We start from the raw sequence: 21,012 nt of genomic DNA on the forward strand, positions 1-21,012 counted from the left end.
AATGTTTGTATGGATAATAAAGCCATCTCTCAAATTGCATATTTGCATGCCGCAATTTTTTGTCTAATCCCAATGAAACCTTTTCGCAGCTTTATGATTAGAATCTTTTACAAACACTTAAAGAAATCAGAGAAAATGATCAATGCTGTATCCTAAGAACAAGTTTGTCGTTTCTGGTGCGCCATCTACAAAAGCAGCAATCTAAATAGCATGAAGGCCTACTTCTCCTGCTCTCTGTAAACAGTCAAATATATGTTTTTTATTCAGTATACATGTAATATTGTCCTACATATCAGATCATGGAAACGTTTGCACCAACTCTTTGAGTCTGCTTGAAGATTCACTCTGAGCTGGATCAGATCAGTGTGATCTGTTTAATGTGTTGATATGAGGCTTTTTTTCTATCCCTGAAAAATTGAACTTGAAATATAAAAAAAAGCAACAACAAAATGTTGCAAAGGCAAAAAGGAATACAAAGCAATTGATGCATGCATTTTGTCTTTCATGCCCGAACAAATGTTGTTGTTGTTTCTCAAGTTCTCAAAGAGACTCAGAACAGGAGCGTTTCATTTGTATAAATGGAATCTGGTCCATGAACGCTTCATTTTGAATTTGGTTTTGAAACTCAGTACATATGCCTCTAGGCAAATTAGGGTTTAGTTTATTTTAGAACAACAGAATTTATTACTAAATAAAAAGAAATATTCTAATGAGAATAAAGGAGGTGAAAGTAAAACTACCGAAGTTACAGTTAATTGGGATTAGCATCCGTTGTTCTCAACTTGAGCTTCAGCTTCTTTGGGTTCTTTGGTGAGGTAAAGACGTCAGATCCCAACTCCAACGGAATCTAGAAAAACACAAAAATGTACAAAAACAAGGCTTCATTATAGCTTAATTTCACTGCCCTCTGAACATATATTAACTTTTTTTAATCACTTTTTTAATAACTAGATTTATCAAGTATTTTCTCACATCTTTCTCCTCGCAAGTGAAAATGTTGAAGTTCTGTAGGACCTCCACTACTGCCAGCTTCATCATTAAAAGAGCAAATGCATGCCAACCCAGTTCCTTGGCCCTGCTCCAAATGGTAGAAAATTATACGGATCTATGTTGTCTTTGTTCTCTTTGCTGAACCTTCAAAAAGAAGGAGGGAAGATATTAAGTTGATTAACAAAAGGCATAAGACAAAATCTAGTGACCTGATGCTCATTAAATATACAACCTTTCTGGTTTAAAGGCTTCAGGCTCAGGCCACAGAGCAGGATCACGATGGAGAGTGTAAACTGGTACCACGACAATAGTTCCCTTTGGGATGGTTACGCCCTTTACCTCAACTGAAGCCTTAACCAAGATTTTTTGATCATAGCTGTGTCCATTACAACCAGTACTGGATTTCTGCCATCATACATCCTTGAAATATAAAAACAGATTTTTTTATAGACTTTGTTACAACCTGGGACAGCATAAGGAATGTATGGAATGATTTATGGTAAGGTATAAGATAGTCTATCTTTAATATCAAACTCCTACCCCACACCTTTCCATGTTCCTGAAAGCACTTTGTGTCAAAATTGTGGATGCCCTGGGGAATAGAAGAAGAGAATTAGGATGAGCATGGGTCACTACACCAAATTGAGAGATATGGCTCACCTGTTTGTACTCCAAAAATGTCTCAATGAAGGGTAAAGGTTTGGGTCATGGGATTCCTATCTTCTTGAAAAAGCCATATGGAGCATATCCATACCTGAGAGATAAAAGCAGGATTGGAAAACTGAGATCAGTGACCCTTTTAGTACACAAAGCCATTTTATCTCTTATCTTTGTTCTCTCCTGTGGAAATCCCCTGGGCTTTTGTCCTTTCAAGTCGTTTCTTTATGTTGCTTTCTTTTATTTTTGTCCAGCCTAGAGTACGGAGGGTGTTTAATACATGTAATACCTTTTCGACCAAAGACTCCTGTTTGTGTAAGTTGCTTTTTAAATATTAGGCTAATACTCAATACCATATTTGTCAGACTACTTTATATTTTACATTGCAGCAATAAATCTATATTAAGATAGCCTTTTTCTAAATAAGCAGCTGGATGACAACAATAACGTAAACCTATGGTAAAACCAAATGTACCACATGTCAAAGTGTCGTTGGTTAAGACCCTGAACCCCATGTTGGCTCTGATACGTCTATATAAGTGTGTGACACTGCAATAATCAAACTGGCGAGTACTTAATTTGACATTTAATGTTTTTAGCTAATGACATTATTCCCCACATCTTTGCAATCTATCAAGTTGTGATCCAGTTGTCAAGAAACTATTATTTGAATACAATGCAGCCTTATAGCTGTTAACACATTTCGAACTCCCTGACATATTGTTCTTTATTAATCACTCAGCATAGCACATAGTCCTGAGTGCACCATGTAGTCAGAAATGATCAGGATCAGGATCAAATTTATTTATATAGCACATTTCATGTACAAACAATTCAAAGTGCTTTACATAAAATAAAAGCATTGCAGCAGGGAGTGTAAGAAGCATTAAAAATACATAAAAGAATATAAAGAGAAATAAATAAAATCATTTAAATGAATTTAAAAACAAGCAACAGTCTAGATAAGTTAAAAGATATTTCATGCATAGACACATGAGAACAGAAATGTCTTTAACCTGGATTTAAAAATGTCTCCATTTGGTGAAAGTTTAATCTCCACTGGCAGTTTGTTCCACTTGTTTGCAGCATAACAGCTAAATGCTGCTTCTCCATGTTTAGTCTGAACTCTGGACTGGACCGACTTGTACACTGTTAATGTGACTGAATCCATTCATGAATGAAACAGAGTTCGTACAGGAGAACAACACAACAATAATATAATTTATGACTTCTGTCTATTATCCAACTTAAGTAGTTAAAATGAGCTCAACCTTAAAGGAATGCAAGTAGTACAATGAAATTTGCACATTAACACAGCCGTAATATTAATTCATTCATGATAGTAAGACATCACAAGGAAGATTTCTCTGTAGAATACATACATTTTATAGTTAGTCACTTGTATACAGTACAGTTTTCACTGCAATACTTGTGTCCACCTTGTAGTGGAGTATTTTCACAATGAGAATTTTCTATTTTTACTTTGGTGAAAGATCTAAATGAATTCTTCGGGTAATGCAACCAGACTATCTAACAATCACCAAAAACATGTCAACTTTTTTGAGCCGTGGATTTAGAGTTCACTTCAAAGTGAACAAACTAAGGCAATTTACACTCATTTCAAACAAACAAATTTGACAGGTAAAATTTATTTGACAATTTTATTAGTTTATAGTTTTACACAAACGCTCACTGTGTGAGTGACTGACATTCATCTTGCTCTCATGTTAGCGTTGCTGTAGGAAGGGACATAGTTATCAGTTGGTTTGCTCCATTATTTTGTTTATGGCAGACCTCAGAATCCATTCTTATCATGAGGTAGAGAAGTAGAAAAAACAAATGCTTTGCTGTATTTCATTTTCATTAGTCATGGGGAAATCCAACCAGAGCAGACTGATTTGTCTTGTCTTGATACACTTGGAGAAAAGCCTTTAAAAAGTAATAACACGATGTACGAACACTATCATACTTACACTGAGATGAGAGTAATAAAAAGGTCTCGATGGAAAAGTCTGGAAAGAATCTCATCTTTGTTCCTGCGCTCACTACTGTAGGATCTATTCAGTCACTTTCTAATAAAGACAAGCTCAGGATGTACCAGTACGCTGGAATGTACACATAGTACATAACATCATTTCTATCATTTCGACATTTTTAAATTCAGGTTAAAAACATTTCTTTTCTCATGAGTCTATGCATGAAATCTGCACGATATCTTTTAATTTATCTGGACTGTTGCTTGTTTTTAAATTCATTTAAATTATTTTATTTGTTTCTCTTTATATTCTTTTATGTATTTTCAATGCTTCTTCCACTCCCTGCTGCAATACTTTTATTTTATGTAAAGCACTTTGAATTGTTTTGTACGTGAAATGTGCTATACAAATAAAGTTGATTTGATTTGATTTATCATCACGCTTTGCTGATGAAGTCATTGTAGTCACACTGTGCAAATTTCATATTATTAATGCAGACTTGCACTCTGCAATTAACTGCCTTTTGTCATTAAGCAGTCACGTCTGTATCATATACTTCTAGCAGTCTCCGGTAAGCACGTTTTCTTTTAATCGCAGAGCTATAAATCAGAGATTTAAATAGAACTTAATACAACTTCTAGTGTTCATATAAGGCAACAGGTGACTGGCTATTTCAATTTCACAGAAGCTTTCAAAAAATAACTTTAACTTTTTATAAAGCCAGTACATTCTTCTGCTTTGATATCATAAACATTTGGGAATATTAAAGCAAGTTATTTAGTCAGATTGAATAAGAGTAGATACTACCAGAGGCCTTGAAGCCTGAGGTTCTGTGCAGTATCTTAGCTGTTCCATGGATTATGCTCTTTGGGACAGAGATCTCTGAAGCCTGATGTCACTCTTCTGGTCGAGAGTTGCAGGCCTGAATGCACCATTTACCCCTGGCACCACTGTTTCCTCCATTGTCCCCATCGTTTCTACTTCCTCTTTCAGCCCTTGGTATTTTTTATTCGTTTTAACTTGTTGACATTTGTTAGCCATTACCAGTTTTTCAGCCTGGATCAGCAGGTCCCACATGTTATCAACTCTGTCATTCTCAACCCCTTTTTGAGGTTTCTCCAGTTTTTACTGGAAATGCCCCAGTAGATTATTCGAGCCATTTGGTTAAGGGGTTCTATACACACTGGAATTGCTTGCATCTGACACCCAGCTGCTGTGTGCTGGACTCAGAGACCTTTTTGCACAGCCTATACTTGGGTTTCTGTCTGGTGTGCTAGACCCCGGCTGTTCTTGTGTGGCCATAATTAGTGCCTCCATTTGCCCCCTACGTGTGTGTGTGTGTGTGTGTATAAGATTACTTTCCGTCTTTACAGCATTGCTTCACTTCATTGACGTTTTCAGGCATTTGTTTATGCACAGCTCTCCTAAGATCCCACCACAACATTTTCATTGGGTTGTAGTCTGAACTTTGAGGTCCGTTCTTTTTCTTTTTCAGCCATTCTGATATAGATTTGCTGCTGTGCTTGGAATAATAACCGTCATAGTTTATTCCAGCTTTTGCTGTCAAACAGATGGCCTCACTTTTGACTCTGGAAGACTTTGGTACACGGGGGAACTCATGGTCAACTGAGTAGCTGCAAGGTGTTCAGGTTCTGTGGCTGCAAAACAAACCTAAATCATCACTCCTTCACCACTGTTCTTGACAGCTGACAGGTGTTTGAGCTGATATGCTCTTTTTGGTTTTTGCCAAATTTATCACTGTGCATTATGGCAAACATTTCTACTTTGATCTTGCATGTCCAAAGGACATTGTTCCAGAAGTCTTGTGGTTTCTTCAGGTGTAACTTTGCAAACATAAGCTGTGCAGCCACAAAGGTTTTACTTATTCAGTCTAACTGTGCTAACTGCACAAGTGTCGAGTTCCAGATGGAGCTCTTCGGTTTTTGCGATCTCTCTGAAGATTGCATATTCTGACCTTGGGGTTAATTTGTGGTTTTGTCTTGAATGTTGTCCACTTGTGAATAATCTTCTTTCTTACTGTTGAATGATGTACTTCAAACTGTTTGAAAATGACCTTATAACCCATCCCAGAGTGTTGGGCAGCAACAATTGCTTCTTTAAGATCACTGTTGCTGTCTCTCCATCTTGGAATTGTATTAACACACGCCTGAATGCTCCAGACCATCAAACTGCTAAAGTTTTTGCATTTATAAAGGCGCTCACGCCTGCTGATGATCAATTAATCAAGTGCATTTGATTAAAAGCACCTGGTTGCTCTTTACCGCTTCCATAAGAATTAAGAGAGAAGCCCTTAATTCTTATGGAAGCAGTAAGGGTGTATTTAGTTTCTCACACACTGATTCTGCATTTTTGCTTAATGTTTTTTTTTTAAATCGTGTTCTGATACATTAAACCATAGACTTGACAGAGAGGGAACTTTTTAATGTGACTGTATGTATCCCTACAAAAAGTAGTGCAAGTCTTGAAGAGCCAACTAAATAGAAAGAACACAGTCTGATCCATTAACAGTTATCTGATACCGCGCTGGCATGATAACCAGGCTGAATGAGATAATAGAAGCCACTGATCAAGACAAGAGTGTTTCATCCCAAGTCCAGCATCTTGAAACTGCTGTGAATGCTCTGGGACGCTCTGACTCAGGCCCACAGTTTATGGGTAGATGAGAAAATCTTTGAGTTGAAATTACGGATGGTGACTATGAAAATTTTTAACCAGAACACAACCAATAACAAAAGATTTTTGAAATGTTATAAAGTTATCTGTCACTGTTTTGTGAAGCGCAGTATCGAAGTTTTCAAAAGATTTGTTTAAATGTCAGTTGGCTCTAAAACAAACTCGTGATGGGTAAAGGGAAGGGGAAATTGATGTGTGATTTTCAATCGCTGGTTGGAAATATATCAACAATATTCAGCCATTTTCTATATTATTTTTCTAAGATTTGTAAATCAAGGTAATCTACCTTTCCGCAGTTCAGTTCAGATAGTTTAGAGTGTTATTCATTACCCATTGCTCCAAATAATTATTGGATTGCACATTGAAGTCCTGTAAAGTCATGCAGTCGTTATGAATTTGTGTTTACAGGAGGCTATGTATTAGAAATCTTAGTGGACCTTTGTGGACGGAAAGTTTATTCAGTTAAGCAAAAGAAAATCAAAACATGATTTTTTCCAAAACTGTACTCTGTTTTGGTGCCTTAACCTCACTAAACTAAATATAAAAACCCCAAGTCATCTTTTTTTTTTAAATGACTGAAGAAAGTGTAAAATTGGTGAGCCTCCGCTCACTTTTCCTTTCAGATTTGAAGAACCCAAGTCTTTTTTGGGAAAGCTTTGTGTATGATCCATTCAACCATCCCTATTCACCCAATTTGATTTGGAATGTATTGCTTGATCTCACCTGACTTCCCCTTATTTAAAAGCCCTTTGGTCAGACTCTTCCCAGACTACCCATTACCAGCATTTCCTGTTCATCTCCTTTTTCTACATAGACACGTTTAAATCTGTGTCCTCCACAGTAATTCTCTAGGTGTTTGTCAGCTGTCTTCATTTCCTCATTTTTCATAAATATATAATTTTATTTATTTGATTGAATTGTAGAAATAGGAAAAAGACAGGTTGGGGGGGGTCACATATAGAATACAGCCCTACGTGTTAGCTGACTTGGCCGAAAAAATATATATTCATCTTTGATGTGAGGAGGTTGCTCGTGGCTGTGGCTGGGTCAGCTGAGAAAAATAGAGTTGTTTTTCTCATTTCTTGTCATGTACTCCTTTAATCTCATGTGAATGTATCAATGTCAACACGTCGGATGTTTGCGTGTAGCTGCCCAATATCCGGCAAATGTTTGTATATCTGCCTGCAGCACCACACTGAGGGAAAATATATTTGTTTGTCTCTGTTTGGCTCAGATCACTTTTGTAAAGATGAGTTTCCAGGCAGTCGTGAGAGACACAAGGTATAAAAAAAACATTAAAAAAACAGAAGGAAAGGCTGATGCGGAATTGTGAGCACAAAATACATGGAAAGTCAAAGATGATTAGCTCGTTAATATCAAATTTCTCACACGCCCATAACCAATACATCTGACTTTACTTCAGGTTGCCACTAAGTTTTTATAGTCCAGCACTCGCGCACTAATACAGTCTTAGACTGGGTTTCTGCTTTGATGCTATTCTAAACATATGGAAAATGAACAGGTGTATAGCAGCAGCTGAATTGTGGACCTGTCCTCCAGGTGTTGTCTGGGAGGAAGTGATTGACCTGCTAATGAAGTCTGGTCTCCTCCTATCAGCTGTCCACCTCAGAGACAGTTTATGACATTGAAGTGGACACCTGCTCATCTGACCAGATGACAGCAAACCTGAGTTTTAAATAGAGAAGATTATACACAGACTGCAGAACAGACACTCATACACGCATATATGCACGAGTATGCTGCATGAATACGCAAATGTGAAATTCCATTTAACAAATGGGAAGTAACATATTAGCACACAGTCTTAATCAGCCAGCTGTATTGCACTTTTCTTTATCATAACAAATCGTAGTAGAGTTATAAGGAGGAGCTGAAAGTTAGTTAGGCTAATGTGTGTGTGTGGCCAGCTGTGACCACCCTGGCTTTGGTTTTATACCCAGAATGAGTGTGTTTCTGTGTACCTTTCTCTCTCGGTGTCTTGAATAAGTTAGCAATGCATGGTGAGTCATGCTGGATAGAGGTACTCACCATGGCTACTGGACAGAAGGAGGAGGCATTTGAACTGGAGCATGGAGAGGAGGCTTATGATCGTTAGTGTGTAGTGATGAGGCACATCAAAGAGAATTATTCTGACTGTGTGTGTGAAAGAAAAGAAAACATTTGGCTTGAAAATATTTCCTTATAGTTCTCACTTATCCAGTCAACTTAAAACACAGTTGATGCCAGCAGAGGGCAGTACAGGGTAATGAATGATGGCCACATCCTGGAAACAAATAACCTTTTCCTGCTTTTTAAAAGGTCATATGACATGATACCTCATTACCTTCTCAATACGTCCACACGCTCTACAGTATCACCATTTGCTCAGATAGAAATTGATGAGACATGCACTTTCATATCTGTGTTCTTTTGCTTTTAGGTGTTTATTACTCTACCGCTTTTGTTCAGTGCAGTCTTCTGAACTTTTTGCCAACTATTCTCAGTCCTCCGAGCATTGGTCCAGATGCTCTTCTCTGACCGCTATCTCACGGGAAGAGTCACATGGCAGAGTTGAGTCACGGGTGGGAGCTATGAAGGGACAGTTAATGGCAGTCAGGCTGGTGCAATATGCCTCAGTGCAGAAAGATGTACCAATAGACCCCCACCCAACGGAGCTGAGTAACATTGTGACTGTGGCCCAAAAGAGCGACTGCAAAGTCATGTACCTGCATCACCGTGACAGCAGGCTGCTCACTTTAGGCCTTGTGTCTCTTTGTGTTTAACAGCACTGTGTGACAGAGAACAGAAGGAAAAGGGAGAGTATAAATTTGTCAGAAACAGTCATCCAAGCTCCTGTGTATGTGTACTGTTTACTTGTCTAATGTCAAATCTTTATTATTCATTTACTCAGAAAGGTGTGTACCATATCTGGTGACCAGGTTCGATGAGTTATGGCAACATATCCGAGCACACTATTGTGATGAAAGTCAACTTTGCTGGGAAACCAATAAGAACACACAGATTTACAATGCACTGGTACACACACAGTACAGTGACAGGGAGATTTAGTGGCTTTTAATCATTACTAAATTGCCTGTCATTTTCTCTGTCACAGCAGTTATTATTACACACATTGGTACAACATAGAAACTAACTTCTGTCAGTCACTGGGAATGCTCATGAGTTTCATGGGTTACAGGGTTAGAGGGCTTGAGAGTTTGTTGCGATGCTTCATGTCTTGCAGAGTGAGCAGTGAAACCCACATAGATCTCCTCTGTAGGACTCCATCAATGTCAACAGATGCATGCGCTAAATTGCTGAATCTGCTAAATTCCCATTCATACAGTTCCAAAGGATATCTGGGAGGTAAAGAGCCAGTTACTTGTGATTGCAAATCCCAGCTATGTGTAGTGCCAAACTGATATATAAAAGTGCTGTTAATATTAAATCTTCATGCTGTATGTACCACCATCAAACCACATTTAGTTGCTGTAGTTACGCTGGTTAAATAAAAATAAAACTGTAACCAGATGTGACACATATATGTATAAATTGATAATGAATAGGACCTGATTTATAAGAATACTTCATATTGGAACCAGTGCATTTCAGAGGCATGTATCTTTTTCATTTGTGTTTCTTTAAGTTTTAGTTCTACACGCGTCTTTAAAATAATGGAATAATGTAATAAGTAATGTGTCCCTGTGTATTATTTGAATATTATAGAGGCTTGTGGCAAAAATGTAAAGATGACGGAAATGTTATCCAATCTCTGAGATGTATTTTTGAAAATGATCAAAAAAAGAAAAGGGAGGGCCCTGACTGCCACTGTATTGACTGAGCAATAATTGGTCAGTAAATGCGAATATGTATCAAACTCACTTGTACATGATACATAAACTTCATGTGTTTAGTCTATTCTGTGCAGAGTTAAGCAGTTCTGGACCCGAAGTAGCAAAAATAACTCAGATTTTGGTAGCAGTAGCAGATTCTCAGGGAGTTTCTCTATTGAGTCTTAGGGATTTTCAGGGTCACATTTTGAGATTACTCTGTAATGCCAATAGTATTTCTGAATGAGTGAAAGTTGCTTTGAGATGAGGAGTCATAATCTCTCTGTCTATCTTTAGTACGTTTGAAAAATGTTTTCTGATTTGTTAGAAATGAGCCTGGATTTAGGATGTCTGGCCACTGTCTGAGTGAATGGTGACCTTGTTTACTAGGGCAGATAAAAGTAGTATTGCACGCACGCACACACACACACACACACACACACACACATTCAGCTTGACAAGCAAAATGCTCTGCAAAGTCACAAACAGATCGCACAGAAGGAAGTGCACCGTCAGACTCGTGCATTATAAATCTTCTTCTATAACAACCAGCACTTCAGGGCAAATTACACAATGGTTGTAAAACATTTAATACTACTAACAATCTTATTTGAAAAATTGTTGCTTTTTGCCCTCATTAGCCACTACAACTTTTATTACTCTCAATAAAAATGATTAAATTATTATTATAAGTATAATAAAATGAGTAGGTTTGGGTTTTATTGGTTTACTCTTGCAACATAAATGTACGAAATATGTTTAGATGCACATTAGTATGCTAGTTTTAAGTTTCACCTCAGTTTTTAATGGTATCCCTTACACTTTTTTTTTTTTTTTACATTTATGAGGTTCTCTATCCTTGTCTACATGGTCATTTAAGTATCCTGGCCACAATAATCTTCAATTGCAGAGCATGTTGAGAAACCTGGATTCTGTTTACATTATCACATTACAATTTTCTCAAAAACAGAATATGCAGGTTTCTGACAACAGAACTGGATGTTTACCTGTGCAATACAAAATCAGATACTGGTGCTCATGTTAAAACAGTTAATGTTTTTGCTATCATGCTGGGAATGCACACGAACCGTTCTCAATTATTTCTTCTACCAGGCTTCATTTTGGCGTGTTTTGACATTGTCAGGTTTCGGGGTTGGGGGGTGAAGGTGGGAAGGTAGGACACGGATGCGGACTTCAAAAAACAAAGGCTTGATTTATTAAACAAAGAAACAAAGTACAAACCAAAGGCGCGGCAAAGCCGGATTCAAAAAACGTAACTCTGGACAAAAAACAAACAAACAAACAAAGAACTTTCATGGCATGGCATGGCATGGCATGGCATAAATAAATACTTAGCTTCTCAGGGCTCGTGGAACATGGCATGGATTTACAACTTGACATCAAACAAAGATCCCGCAAAACTGAAAGGGGAGGCAGGAAACTAAATAGGGAGTGAGAGTGATTGGGGAGTGAGTGCAGCTGAGGGAAAAAACACAGGTGAAGTGAGTGAAACTGATAAACAGAGTGCAGGGAAACTAAAATGGCAAAAACTAAACATGGAGTGACACACAAACATAACCTAAAACATGAAACTAAAAACGTGAGTCCATGGGTGTGACAGACATTTTGAAATGCGACCACATTTTTTCGGTCTCTTTTTCTTTTGGATTTGTCATATTTGTTATGAAATGTCACACCTCTTTAACAAAGTTTTGAAAGGTCTTGGTGGGAATATGGTCACTGGCACAAAAGACTGAGCAGTATTTGGTTGTGCCTATTGAAACAACAGTGGTAAGTTCCTTTAGGTTGACTATGCAATTTGGCTTCCGACTACATCACATAGTGCTGTTGGTACATATCTCTTGGCGTGAAAATAAAAATGAAGGGATCCCTGAAGTATTAGTTGCCAAGGTAGTAAGACTACATATTTATGGCTCTAATATACTGCATTACCTTTATAAAGCAGAGTATTTTAAATCAAAGCACAAAACCAAAACAACCAATTTTAGTGCCTAAGATTAACCAGAAAATCATGTTGCCTATACCTAAACTAACAAAGAATAAAGCAACTAATATCAAGAGTAAATAACAAGTCCTTTTCACCTCCTTCCCTCCAACCTCCTTATGGGGACCTTTTCATTTGTTACGAAGGAAATACCCTAATGTGATGTCAAAGTACAAGCTATCACTGTAATATTATCATGGCTGATACATCAGCACACCAACGCTGAAGGACACCATGTTTATGCTTCAGGGACACCACAGGCTTTGTGAAAACAATTGTATTTGATGCCCTTGGAGTAAGAACGGGTTGTAATACCACAACTTCATGCTTTTAAAGTTACACTGCTGGAATTGATTAAACTCATCAAACTCATTTCTGTTAATCACTAATCCCTTCATGCCTTAAAATGGCTTAGATGTAACTCTTGCCTCATTCAGTATTCACGAATCTATGAATATGTAAATTGGACTCAACTTCAACGCTTGCGTGTAACTCTGCTCACTCAGACGCTGTACAAGTGCACCACGCTACAATGTGGCAAGTCGTGACAATTCAGACATACACGTGCAAGTGTGAGACCAACTCTGAAGAATTGGACGACAGAGAGCAGAATTGTTCAATGCTGCTTGCGAGTCAATGTATCACACCAGCAATTTATTCCATGTACTGCTCTCGACAGCTTTGAAAAATACAATGGTAATAAACACGAACATTCGGCTTGACTACCACATCAAGAAGCTCATAATGTTTTGCCAATGCTAGATAAGCCTGGTTTCCACTCATCAGCCCAGGCAAGTTCCATATGACAGGATTGGCTCCTTAGGTCTGTTATGTATAAATCTGTGGCTATTTTTGAGTCTCTCAGTGGAATGCTGCAATTGCAATGCAGAATCAAACAGCTATACACAGCTTTTCAGGACAACACAAGACATATTTATGTGATATCTGCAGAGCCCTGTAACAATAAGAGAAGTGTCCATGGTGTTGATGGGATGTCTGTGGAGGAGTCCGTCGTCATTGTCGGACAATGTAACTCTTCACCTTCCAGCTCCCCAGTTACAGAGAAGGTGAATCCCATTAAAGACCAAATCTATTTCTGTCTGCCTCTCATCATATTGCAATGTGCCTCTCTGAGTCCCACCATGCCACAGTATGGTGGCTTATTAAGATGTACAAGGTGACACAGATGTCATACTAAAGCCCCCGACTGTGTGAGCCATTCTGACACTGAGCCTAGTCTAAGGTTTTCAGAAATGAAAATCAGACAGAAGCAACACACATCACACAGGCAAACACAGGTCATATGGTCTCATCCAATTACAGGACAAAAATCTGTCCGTGAACCTGAATGAGTGTGTGTACTGTATATCTGCAAAAGGTTTCATTTCGCTTTGCACTCAAACTCTCTAATCCCCACAGAACATTGCTGCAAAGGTCCTAAAACCTGCAATTGTTGGATTAGGGCTCTGTTGCTTGAGCAAAAATCTTCATGGATTTACGAATGAAAAGTCTCGTAATTCTGTCTACTCTCTTCTTTAATGTCACAATCAGAGAGCTGCAAACACAACAGATTAAAGGCAGCCCAACCCAGACGGACTTACTTTGTCAGCCTCTTGTATTAGAGTCAATTACATTCGTCAGAGTGTGTGGCAGGAGTGACAATGAAGTTGTGTTAATCAATAAGCTTCCCAGTCTTATACTTGACTTTTTATTTTCATTTATTCATTATTTTATCTATTTTTTGCTAGAATGAGTTGGCAATATCTTCTGATTATCCCAAAAGCCCTAACAGTATTTATGAACCTAAATATGTTTTAATGAAACTTACTCAGTTTCACTTACTTGCTGCCAGATTTGGTTTGAACATAGTTCTTGAAATAAGACATTTTAATGGAAAAGATGCATGTCAAGCCATTTTACTCAACCTCCCTCAGCAAACTCTCCAGTTGTCAGCGTTGAAAGAAGCACATCATGGCATACACGCACACATCAAAGCTTCGTGACAAATGTCCTGAAGAAGTGGCAATTTATCATACTCCAGTCTATCAGAGTCGTGATGGACTCACGCTGCTCTTGAATCACACAGCCTCCCATGTCGACCCACATCCATCATCACTGATGCCACAGTAGGAACACATGTGCAGCAGTGGTACACAAACCCTGCATGTAAACAGGCCTGCTCATTAACTTCAGCAGAAATCTAATGCGGGCTGGTGGTGATGTATTTTAAACTAATGGTGCTTTTTAAAAAAAAGATTGCCTCGCATCATGTCGAAGTGGATATGTCATGCAGTGGATAGGTGACAGCATCTTTTATTTTTTACTTAAGGACACATTTACCAACTACACACAGATGAGTGTTTGCTTGTGTGCCTTACCCTGTACTGCTGCTTTGTTTTCTGTCTCAACTGACAAGCCTCCTGCAGTGTTGTTAGTTGAGTTTTGTTGTGGATTTTGTTTTGTTTTTTTGCGGTTTTGTTCGTGCACGTGTGTATAACAGTGCACCTTTACTCTCCTTTGCAAATGTGATGCTCCACTGTTGAACACTGATGCAATCTCTGATGTGTGTGGCTATGTGTCAGGTATAAAGCCATGTTGTTGACTTATTTATGCTACTCCGACATCGCTCTGCTGCCTGTTTGAATAACCCAAGGTGTGAGAGAACGCAGGAATAAATAATTTAAGGTTGCAACGCTGTACACTCACTCGCAAAAAAGAGGCAACAGTGAGCTCAAGTAAAAACCCATAAATCCAGCAATGATCTGTTTCCTCAGAGCAAATGCAGTTAAGGTTTGTGCAAATTAAAGCAATATAATTTGACTTCTTCTTATTAATAATCTAGAAACATAAGAAAATCTCCCATGCCTTTGAGCTATAATATATACTACAGCCAGCAGATTGGATGAAAGAAAAAAAGAAAACTGGAGAAAACAGCCTTGCTCTGCATCAAGGTAACGTATGCATCTACAAGTATCAGTCCAGAACCCAACCCTACATCCAGTAAATAGATGATTTTATTCTAAAGATTAAGCCAATAAGAGTGTGTGTTAATTAATGAGCCTTGGAGACACCTTATGACAAAGCTAGTTTTCCAAAATATTAAACTAAATGGCTGCTGACATGGAGGTGGTGTGAACTGTAATTACATTAACTGCAATACGCATCAAGCAGTTAAGTTCAGCACTTATGCGAACAGAAGCCTGACATGAAGCCTGCATGGCACTAGCTGTTTCAAACACGCTTTACTGAGGCTCCTACACGATAGAGTTTTTCAATGTAGAAAGAAAGATAGAAAAATGACACAAATATCTGTATTCACAGGACAAACACTGATGAATGTGATCTTCAGATCCTTAAAGTAATGCTTTTAAAACACAGGAAACACAACAATGTGTGAAGTGTACACGACCTCTTTCACAGAATATCATGAAGCGATGGCTTTAAATGAGATGAAACTTTCCTTTAGCATCAAAGTAAGCAATGTTAGAAAGTCATCAAGGTGAACACATTCAGGTTTCTTCATTCTTTCCACTGACTCATTTTAGGCTTAAGCACAAAAAGCTTTGATCAAGGTTAGGGAAATATATCTGATATCAGTAACCTGAAATTACCTAGAAAATGACAAGAGAGCTTAATTTGTTCTCTGCTTTGAAGAAATTAATCTTCCAACTCTTCCTAGAAACGGTGGTGTCGTCACTACCACTTAAGTGGTACCTTTCGCCCTGGTGAAAAACCTGGTTCACGTAAAATGAGACCCACTTGCTCTCATTGGTACGGAAGTCGTGCTCATTTATATCCTTAGAATGTGGCTCAAATACTTTCAGAAACCAGAGTTTCATTTCTGAACACACTCATTGCAGCCATACATTAAATAAGTTAAGACTCCATCTCTGGAAAAAAAAGAGAAACACAGCTGCCTTTTTCTGGGTTCCCCAAGTGGAAACTTGTTCTGTTGTCTAACAAAGCAAAATGTGAAATCATTTTTGGAAATGAATTTTTTTTGGACTGCTGGGTCCTGAAAAGGAGACGGACCCTCCAGCCTCCTGAATTAGCCCAAAAGCTCTAAATGATCAAAATAATGGGAAACTCATCAAATTTAAACATTTAAAAAGCAGTAGCTGTAAAACTTTGGTACCCGAGTTTTATACCTCGGTGTATGCAGTGTATCATTAAACTTACATGCTACCACTGCATCAGATGGATTATTTTATTGCAGCTTCTTTTATAGTGTTTCAGACTCCCAGACACCAGACACAGTGGAATAGCAGCATACACTTAAGGCCGACTGAATCCCGATTTCATATATCACAACTTAAATTTCCTTTGGTTTGCTTTAATTAAATTTTTTTTGGCCGGATTTTGTTTCTAAAATGCGCCTCTCCAGATAAATCTGTCTCAGCCCATTCCGCTGTCCAGCCGCATTCCTCAGCCATTTCTCACTGCCCTTTTGTTTTGCATCACTCTAGAGACATCATCACAGTCAAATGCAGCTTTTCATGTTTCATACAGTGAAAGGATTAGTAATTACTCTGCCCGCTTCTTAGCAGCATACAAAACAATACAAATAGAGAAGCACATACACATTCAGGATGTATTACACTGGGCATTTCACTATGTTCACCAACTCTCTGCATGAGGTGTTGCAAAGTTAAATGTCAGTGCTGCAACAGGCAGGGTCTGATCTGCTCATCTTGGATGTCAATGAATAAGATCAAAGGATAAAAGGGTCTTCGCTATATAAACATCAGTCTCATGCAGCTCAGGGCAGAGACTGTTCCTCCGTGACCAGAATAAACTACAGTGCATGCAGAGATACTCAAGGACCCAGAGCAATGTTGATGCAGATGTCTTTAAAGTGACCCTAATTTTCAAATCCGTATTTTTTTTTCATTCACGAGTTATGAAACCGATTTTTTTCAAAGACGTCAATATAGATGAAGGCTTTTTTTTTTTTTTTTTTTTTTACAGAAAAGCAGTCAAGTAAGGAACATAACCCCAATCTGTTGTTCTTTCTAATCCATCCACTGAAGATCAAGGCAAATTAAGAAGACAACATGCAATGTGGGGGACAAAAAATGGAAAATGATGAGAGGAAGAAAAGTGCATGGAGGTTTTTAAGAAATACAATCTGTGGTGTAACTGCAATGGAAAGAGCTCCCTACAACTATGCACATCAATTGACTGCACAGGGGTATTTCTTCATATCATTTTATCCAACATGAGAGAGAAAGACAGAAAAAAATTGCAGATCCCAGAGTATAGATTGTCATTCTGTGTCACCCTCATCTCTCCATGACCAAATCTATTTCCTCAGAGGAGCCCGGAAAAGCTTTTAGCCGGCGCTCGAAAATGCACAGCACAAAAGACACAGTCACGCTGTGATCGAAGGTCATGCTATAAAGTGTCATGTGGAGAGCAAAGCCTTTGTAAGGTGCTCTCAACCCACCGCTCCACCATGGAGACCTTTCCACCTTCCAGCTCTTTTCCTTCCCACTGTCGAGCTGTTACTGTGGGGCAGCCACATGGATGGAACCACCACAGTAACATAGACTATAACTATCTCATCTGCGTGCTTCACATGGTTTTGGGAGATGAAACTGTCATTTCTGGAAAAATGGGCCATTATGTTTTTCAATATTTCCTCCACATAGCTGGGATTTCAACTGAATCTTTATCTCAAAAACTTGTTACAACTGACTATAAACGTATAAAACCAGCAGCCAAAGAGAAAGAGTTTTAAGCTGTTGCTGGATGGACCACGAAGTCTGATGAATTTACATTTAATATAACAATCAACGAGACTGGCTTTTCAAAATAGTAGTTAAAACTATATTTTTGGCCTTTCATCTGTTTAAGCTTATTTTCGTTCTGTATTAGAACCTGTGTGCATTGAATATATCTGCTTTGTTTAAACAAATTTTAGCAGTGTATGCAAATTCATAGCCTAAAAAACAACACTATAAACAAACACATTATCAGTAAAAGAGGTTAAGAGAAATTTGCTTATTTGCTTTATTTCATCTGTCTATTATTGTCTCTTTTGTCAGCTTTTTTGTACTGAAAAAAAAAGACATTTTACAAACCTCATACCGACTGAATTTAGTTTTCAAAATGAAAATTAAATTTCCCAGACCCCTTTGTTGGCAGTGTAGGTATTTAGGTATTTCTAGACAAAAAAGGAGCTGTCCACTTGTTCCTCATTTTTAACCAATCAGCAGACCAGTCAGGGCAGACTGGGCTTTTCATGAGTGGGGCTGTAGGGAGGTAAAATAGGTTGTTTATGACAGAAAGTAACTGAGGGTGTTGCAGCTGAAATCTGAAAATAATTGTGGTTTTTTTCTTCTAACATTAAAACATTTACAGATATTCTCGTACTCTTTAAAAATAAAATCATGAGCCTATAAATGAGTACGATATGGTGCTTTATGTGAACAAACAAACCAGTTAGTGTAGCAAACCATATGGCATGTTCCACAAGTTTCTAGGAGATGCACCTGGGCCTGATTCCTTAGCTCAGACAAACGAACCGGTGAAACTCATGGGAAATCGCAGCAGGTAGATAGAGTAGGTGAAATCATTCAGACTGATTAAAAAAAAAAAGCAATCAGCCAAGTGTTGACATCTGCACAGATCTGTATTTCACATCGACAGCCTAACAGAGCCCTCTCATGGTTTCATTATGGGAAAAGAGCAAAGGAGTATTTCAGGAAGATCAAGGCAGACCAGTATTGTTGTTTCAATGTTGGTTAATTTAAATCAACGTAATATACTGTACACACACATATATATCTATATAGATGTATAGATATATGGGGGGTTGTATTGTTTTTTTCTTGAGAAATATCAAATGAAATGGTATTCCACTCTTTCATGACTGACTGACACTGGACAAACAATGTACCATCCATAGAGGTATTTTATGCAGTGTAATGACACCTTTCTTTAAATCTAGCTTGTTCAACTGAGAGCTTTTTTCACTTCATAATTCACAATCTTTCTGCCATATCACATTGTATGTCAAAAGGTTGTGCTGAGTGCACACTGACAGCAGGAGGGCTGGTGTCACAACAACTCACAGCAAAGTGTAGTAGCATGTGTGGGTGCAGGACAACCTAGAAGGTTGACATGTTTCTTTTAGTGCTCTTGTCCTCTCTGCCCAAGGTTCTGTAAAGAGGCATCAGTACCAGTTGCATCAACAACCATGAGCAAAATGCGTGAATTTGAGAATGATATTGCAAGTTGAGTATCTTTAACCCTTGTGCGGTCTTAACATTCTGTTTACTCCCCTTGTCCTATGGGTCAAAAATGACCTGCCCTGCCAAAGCCCCAAAATAAAGCAACTTAATTGAATTTTAAATCCAAAATCTATTTTGTATGATGAAACCACCTGTTATTTATCTAGTCAACTCAATTCAATACATTTTGTATCATGTATTTTTTGTTACACAATACAAAAATCACCAGTTTTCAGGATTACACTTTTTTTTTTTTTTTTTTTAACCACAAACCAACTGTCAGTTGGACCAACAGTTTTCTTGTTTTCTCAGTTTTCTTTTACATACTAAAGGTTTATTATTGCTATTATATAAATGTGAAGTAATTACCTTTGAATTAATTATATTGAAAGGGAAAAAAACAGTAAACTTTTTTCTGGTGTTTAAATTTTTTTATAATTCACGGGTCAAAAATTACCCATAAGACAATCGTTGTACCCTAGTGGTGTAGAGCCCACATGGAAACATAAAACAAAAATAAAGTATGACTTTTTCTAATGATGGGGTCCCTTTAGGAAAAGTCATAAAATTTCAAGTTGGAAAAAGATAGTTTAAGGTATTTTTTCTACAGCTAAACATGGTAGTGGGCCACTTTTGACCCGCAAGACAACAGGAGGGATAAGTCTGGTTGGTGGTAGCTTTACTTTGGTGGTAGAGCTGGCTTTGCTTTGTGTGCAAGGGTTACCTCACAGCCTATTAACTGTTTGCTCTGTCATGTAATAATATGACAGAGGCTGACCCTGCAGAAGAGAGGTCTGGAGTGGAGTGAGTGGGTAACTTCCAGCCCTACATCAGTTCAATGTGAATAGAGGGCAAAATTTTTGGGTGAAAAAAACGTTGCCTCTTCTCCTGTATTTCTGTGATATTTGGACAAAAATAATTGTCACAGAGCGGACGTTAATCATCTTGTGGACATTATATGTCTCCTTCAATCTAGCAGCAATCGGTCAAATCTTTTACCACTCCAACAGATGTTGGAGACCAATTAATCAGAAAATATACTCAATGAATACTTTGCAGCTATTTGCAAGTACCAAAATAAATTGAAATGGTGAACAAAAACATTGGCTGCAAACACTGAAGCATTACAACATTAGAATTTAAGCCAAAGCTGTCACGGCGACTCTTTGGTTTGTTTATACAGTGTATCACTATATTCTATAGAGGGGTAAACTCACTAGAATATTAGATATATTGAGTTCTTTATTTGTGATGAAAGATTTGCTTTTAATCATACTGAACAAGAAAAATTAGAATTGAAAGCAGAAACCGAAGACATTAAAAGCTTGTTAATATTTTCTTAAACATAACCTCAAAGAACACGTTTATTTTCTGACATGTTTTGGGGCTGTTTGCAGTGACATTAGTCTGTGTATCACATGATCACACTATCAGGCCGACCACTGCCTCTGACAGTAAATCAAACACCACGCTTCATCGAGCTAATGAGAACATGGTGTGTGTTGCTCTCGTCAGGCCATTCATTTCCTCTAGCAGAGAAAAGGAACACCAAATATAACTGCCAAAGCAGCTGTAGAGCACAGACGGATCAAACCTGTTAGCTGCTTCATCTGTGCTGCAGCAAC

General features: G+C 38.0%; 1 protein-coding gene across 1 annotated transcript; it reads right to left on the reverse strand.

Annotated features, from left to right (window-relative positions):
- Positions 1-751: 751 nt before the first annotated feature.
- On the reverse strand, positions 752-3,675 carry LOC142390133 (cytochrome P450 3A40-like). The gene is given in 8 exon segments (XM_075475503.1): positions 752-847; positions 973-1,052; positions 1,055-1,134; positions 1,223-1,341; positions 1,454-1,582; positions 1,651-1,744; positions 2,196-2,220; positions 3,621-3,675. Coding segments are annotated over 8 exon segments (678 nt in total).
- Between the last annotated feature and the right edge of the window lie 17,337 nt (positions 3,676-21,012).

This window comes from Odontesthes bonariensis, chromosome 10, assembly GCF_027942865.1.
Source record: "Odontesthes bonariensis isolate fOdoBon6 chromosome 10, fOdoBon6.hap1, whole genome shotgun sequence".
NCBI classification, from domain to species: domain Eukaryota; kingdom Metazoa; phylum Chordata; class Actinopteri; order Atheriniformes; family Atherinopsidae; genus Odontesthes; species Odontesthes bonariensis.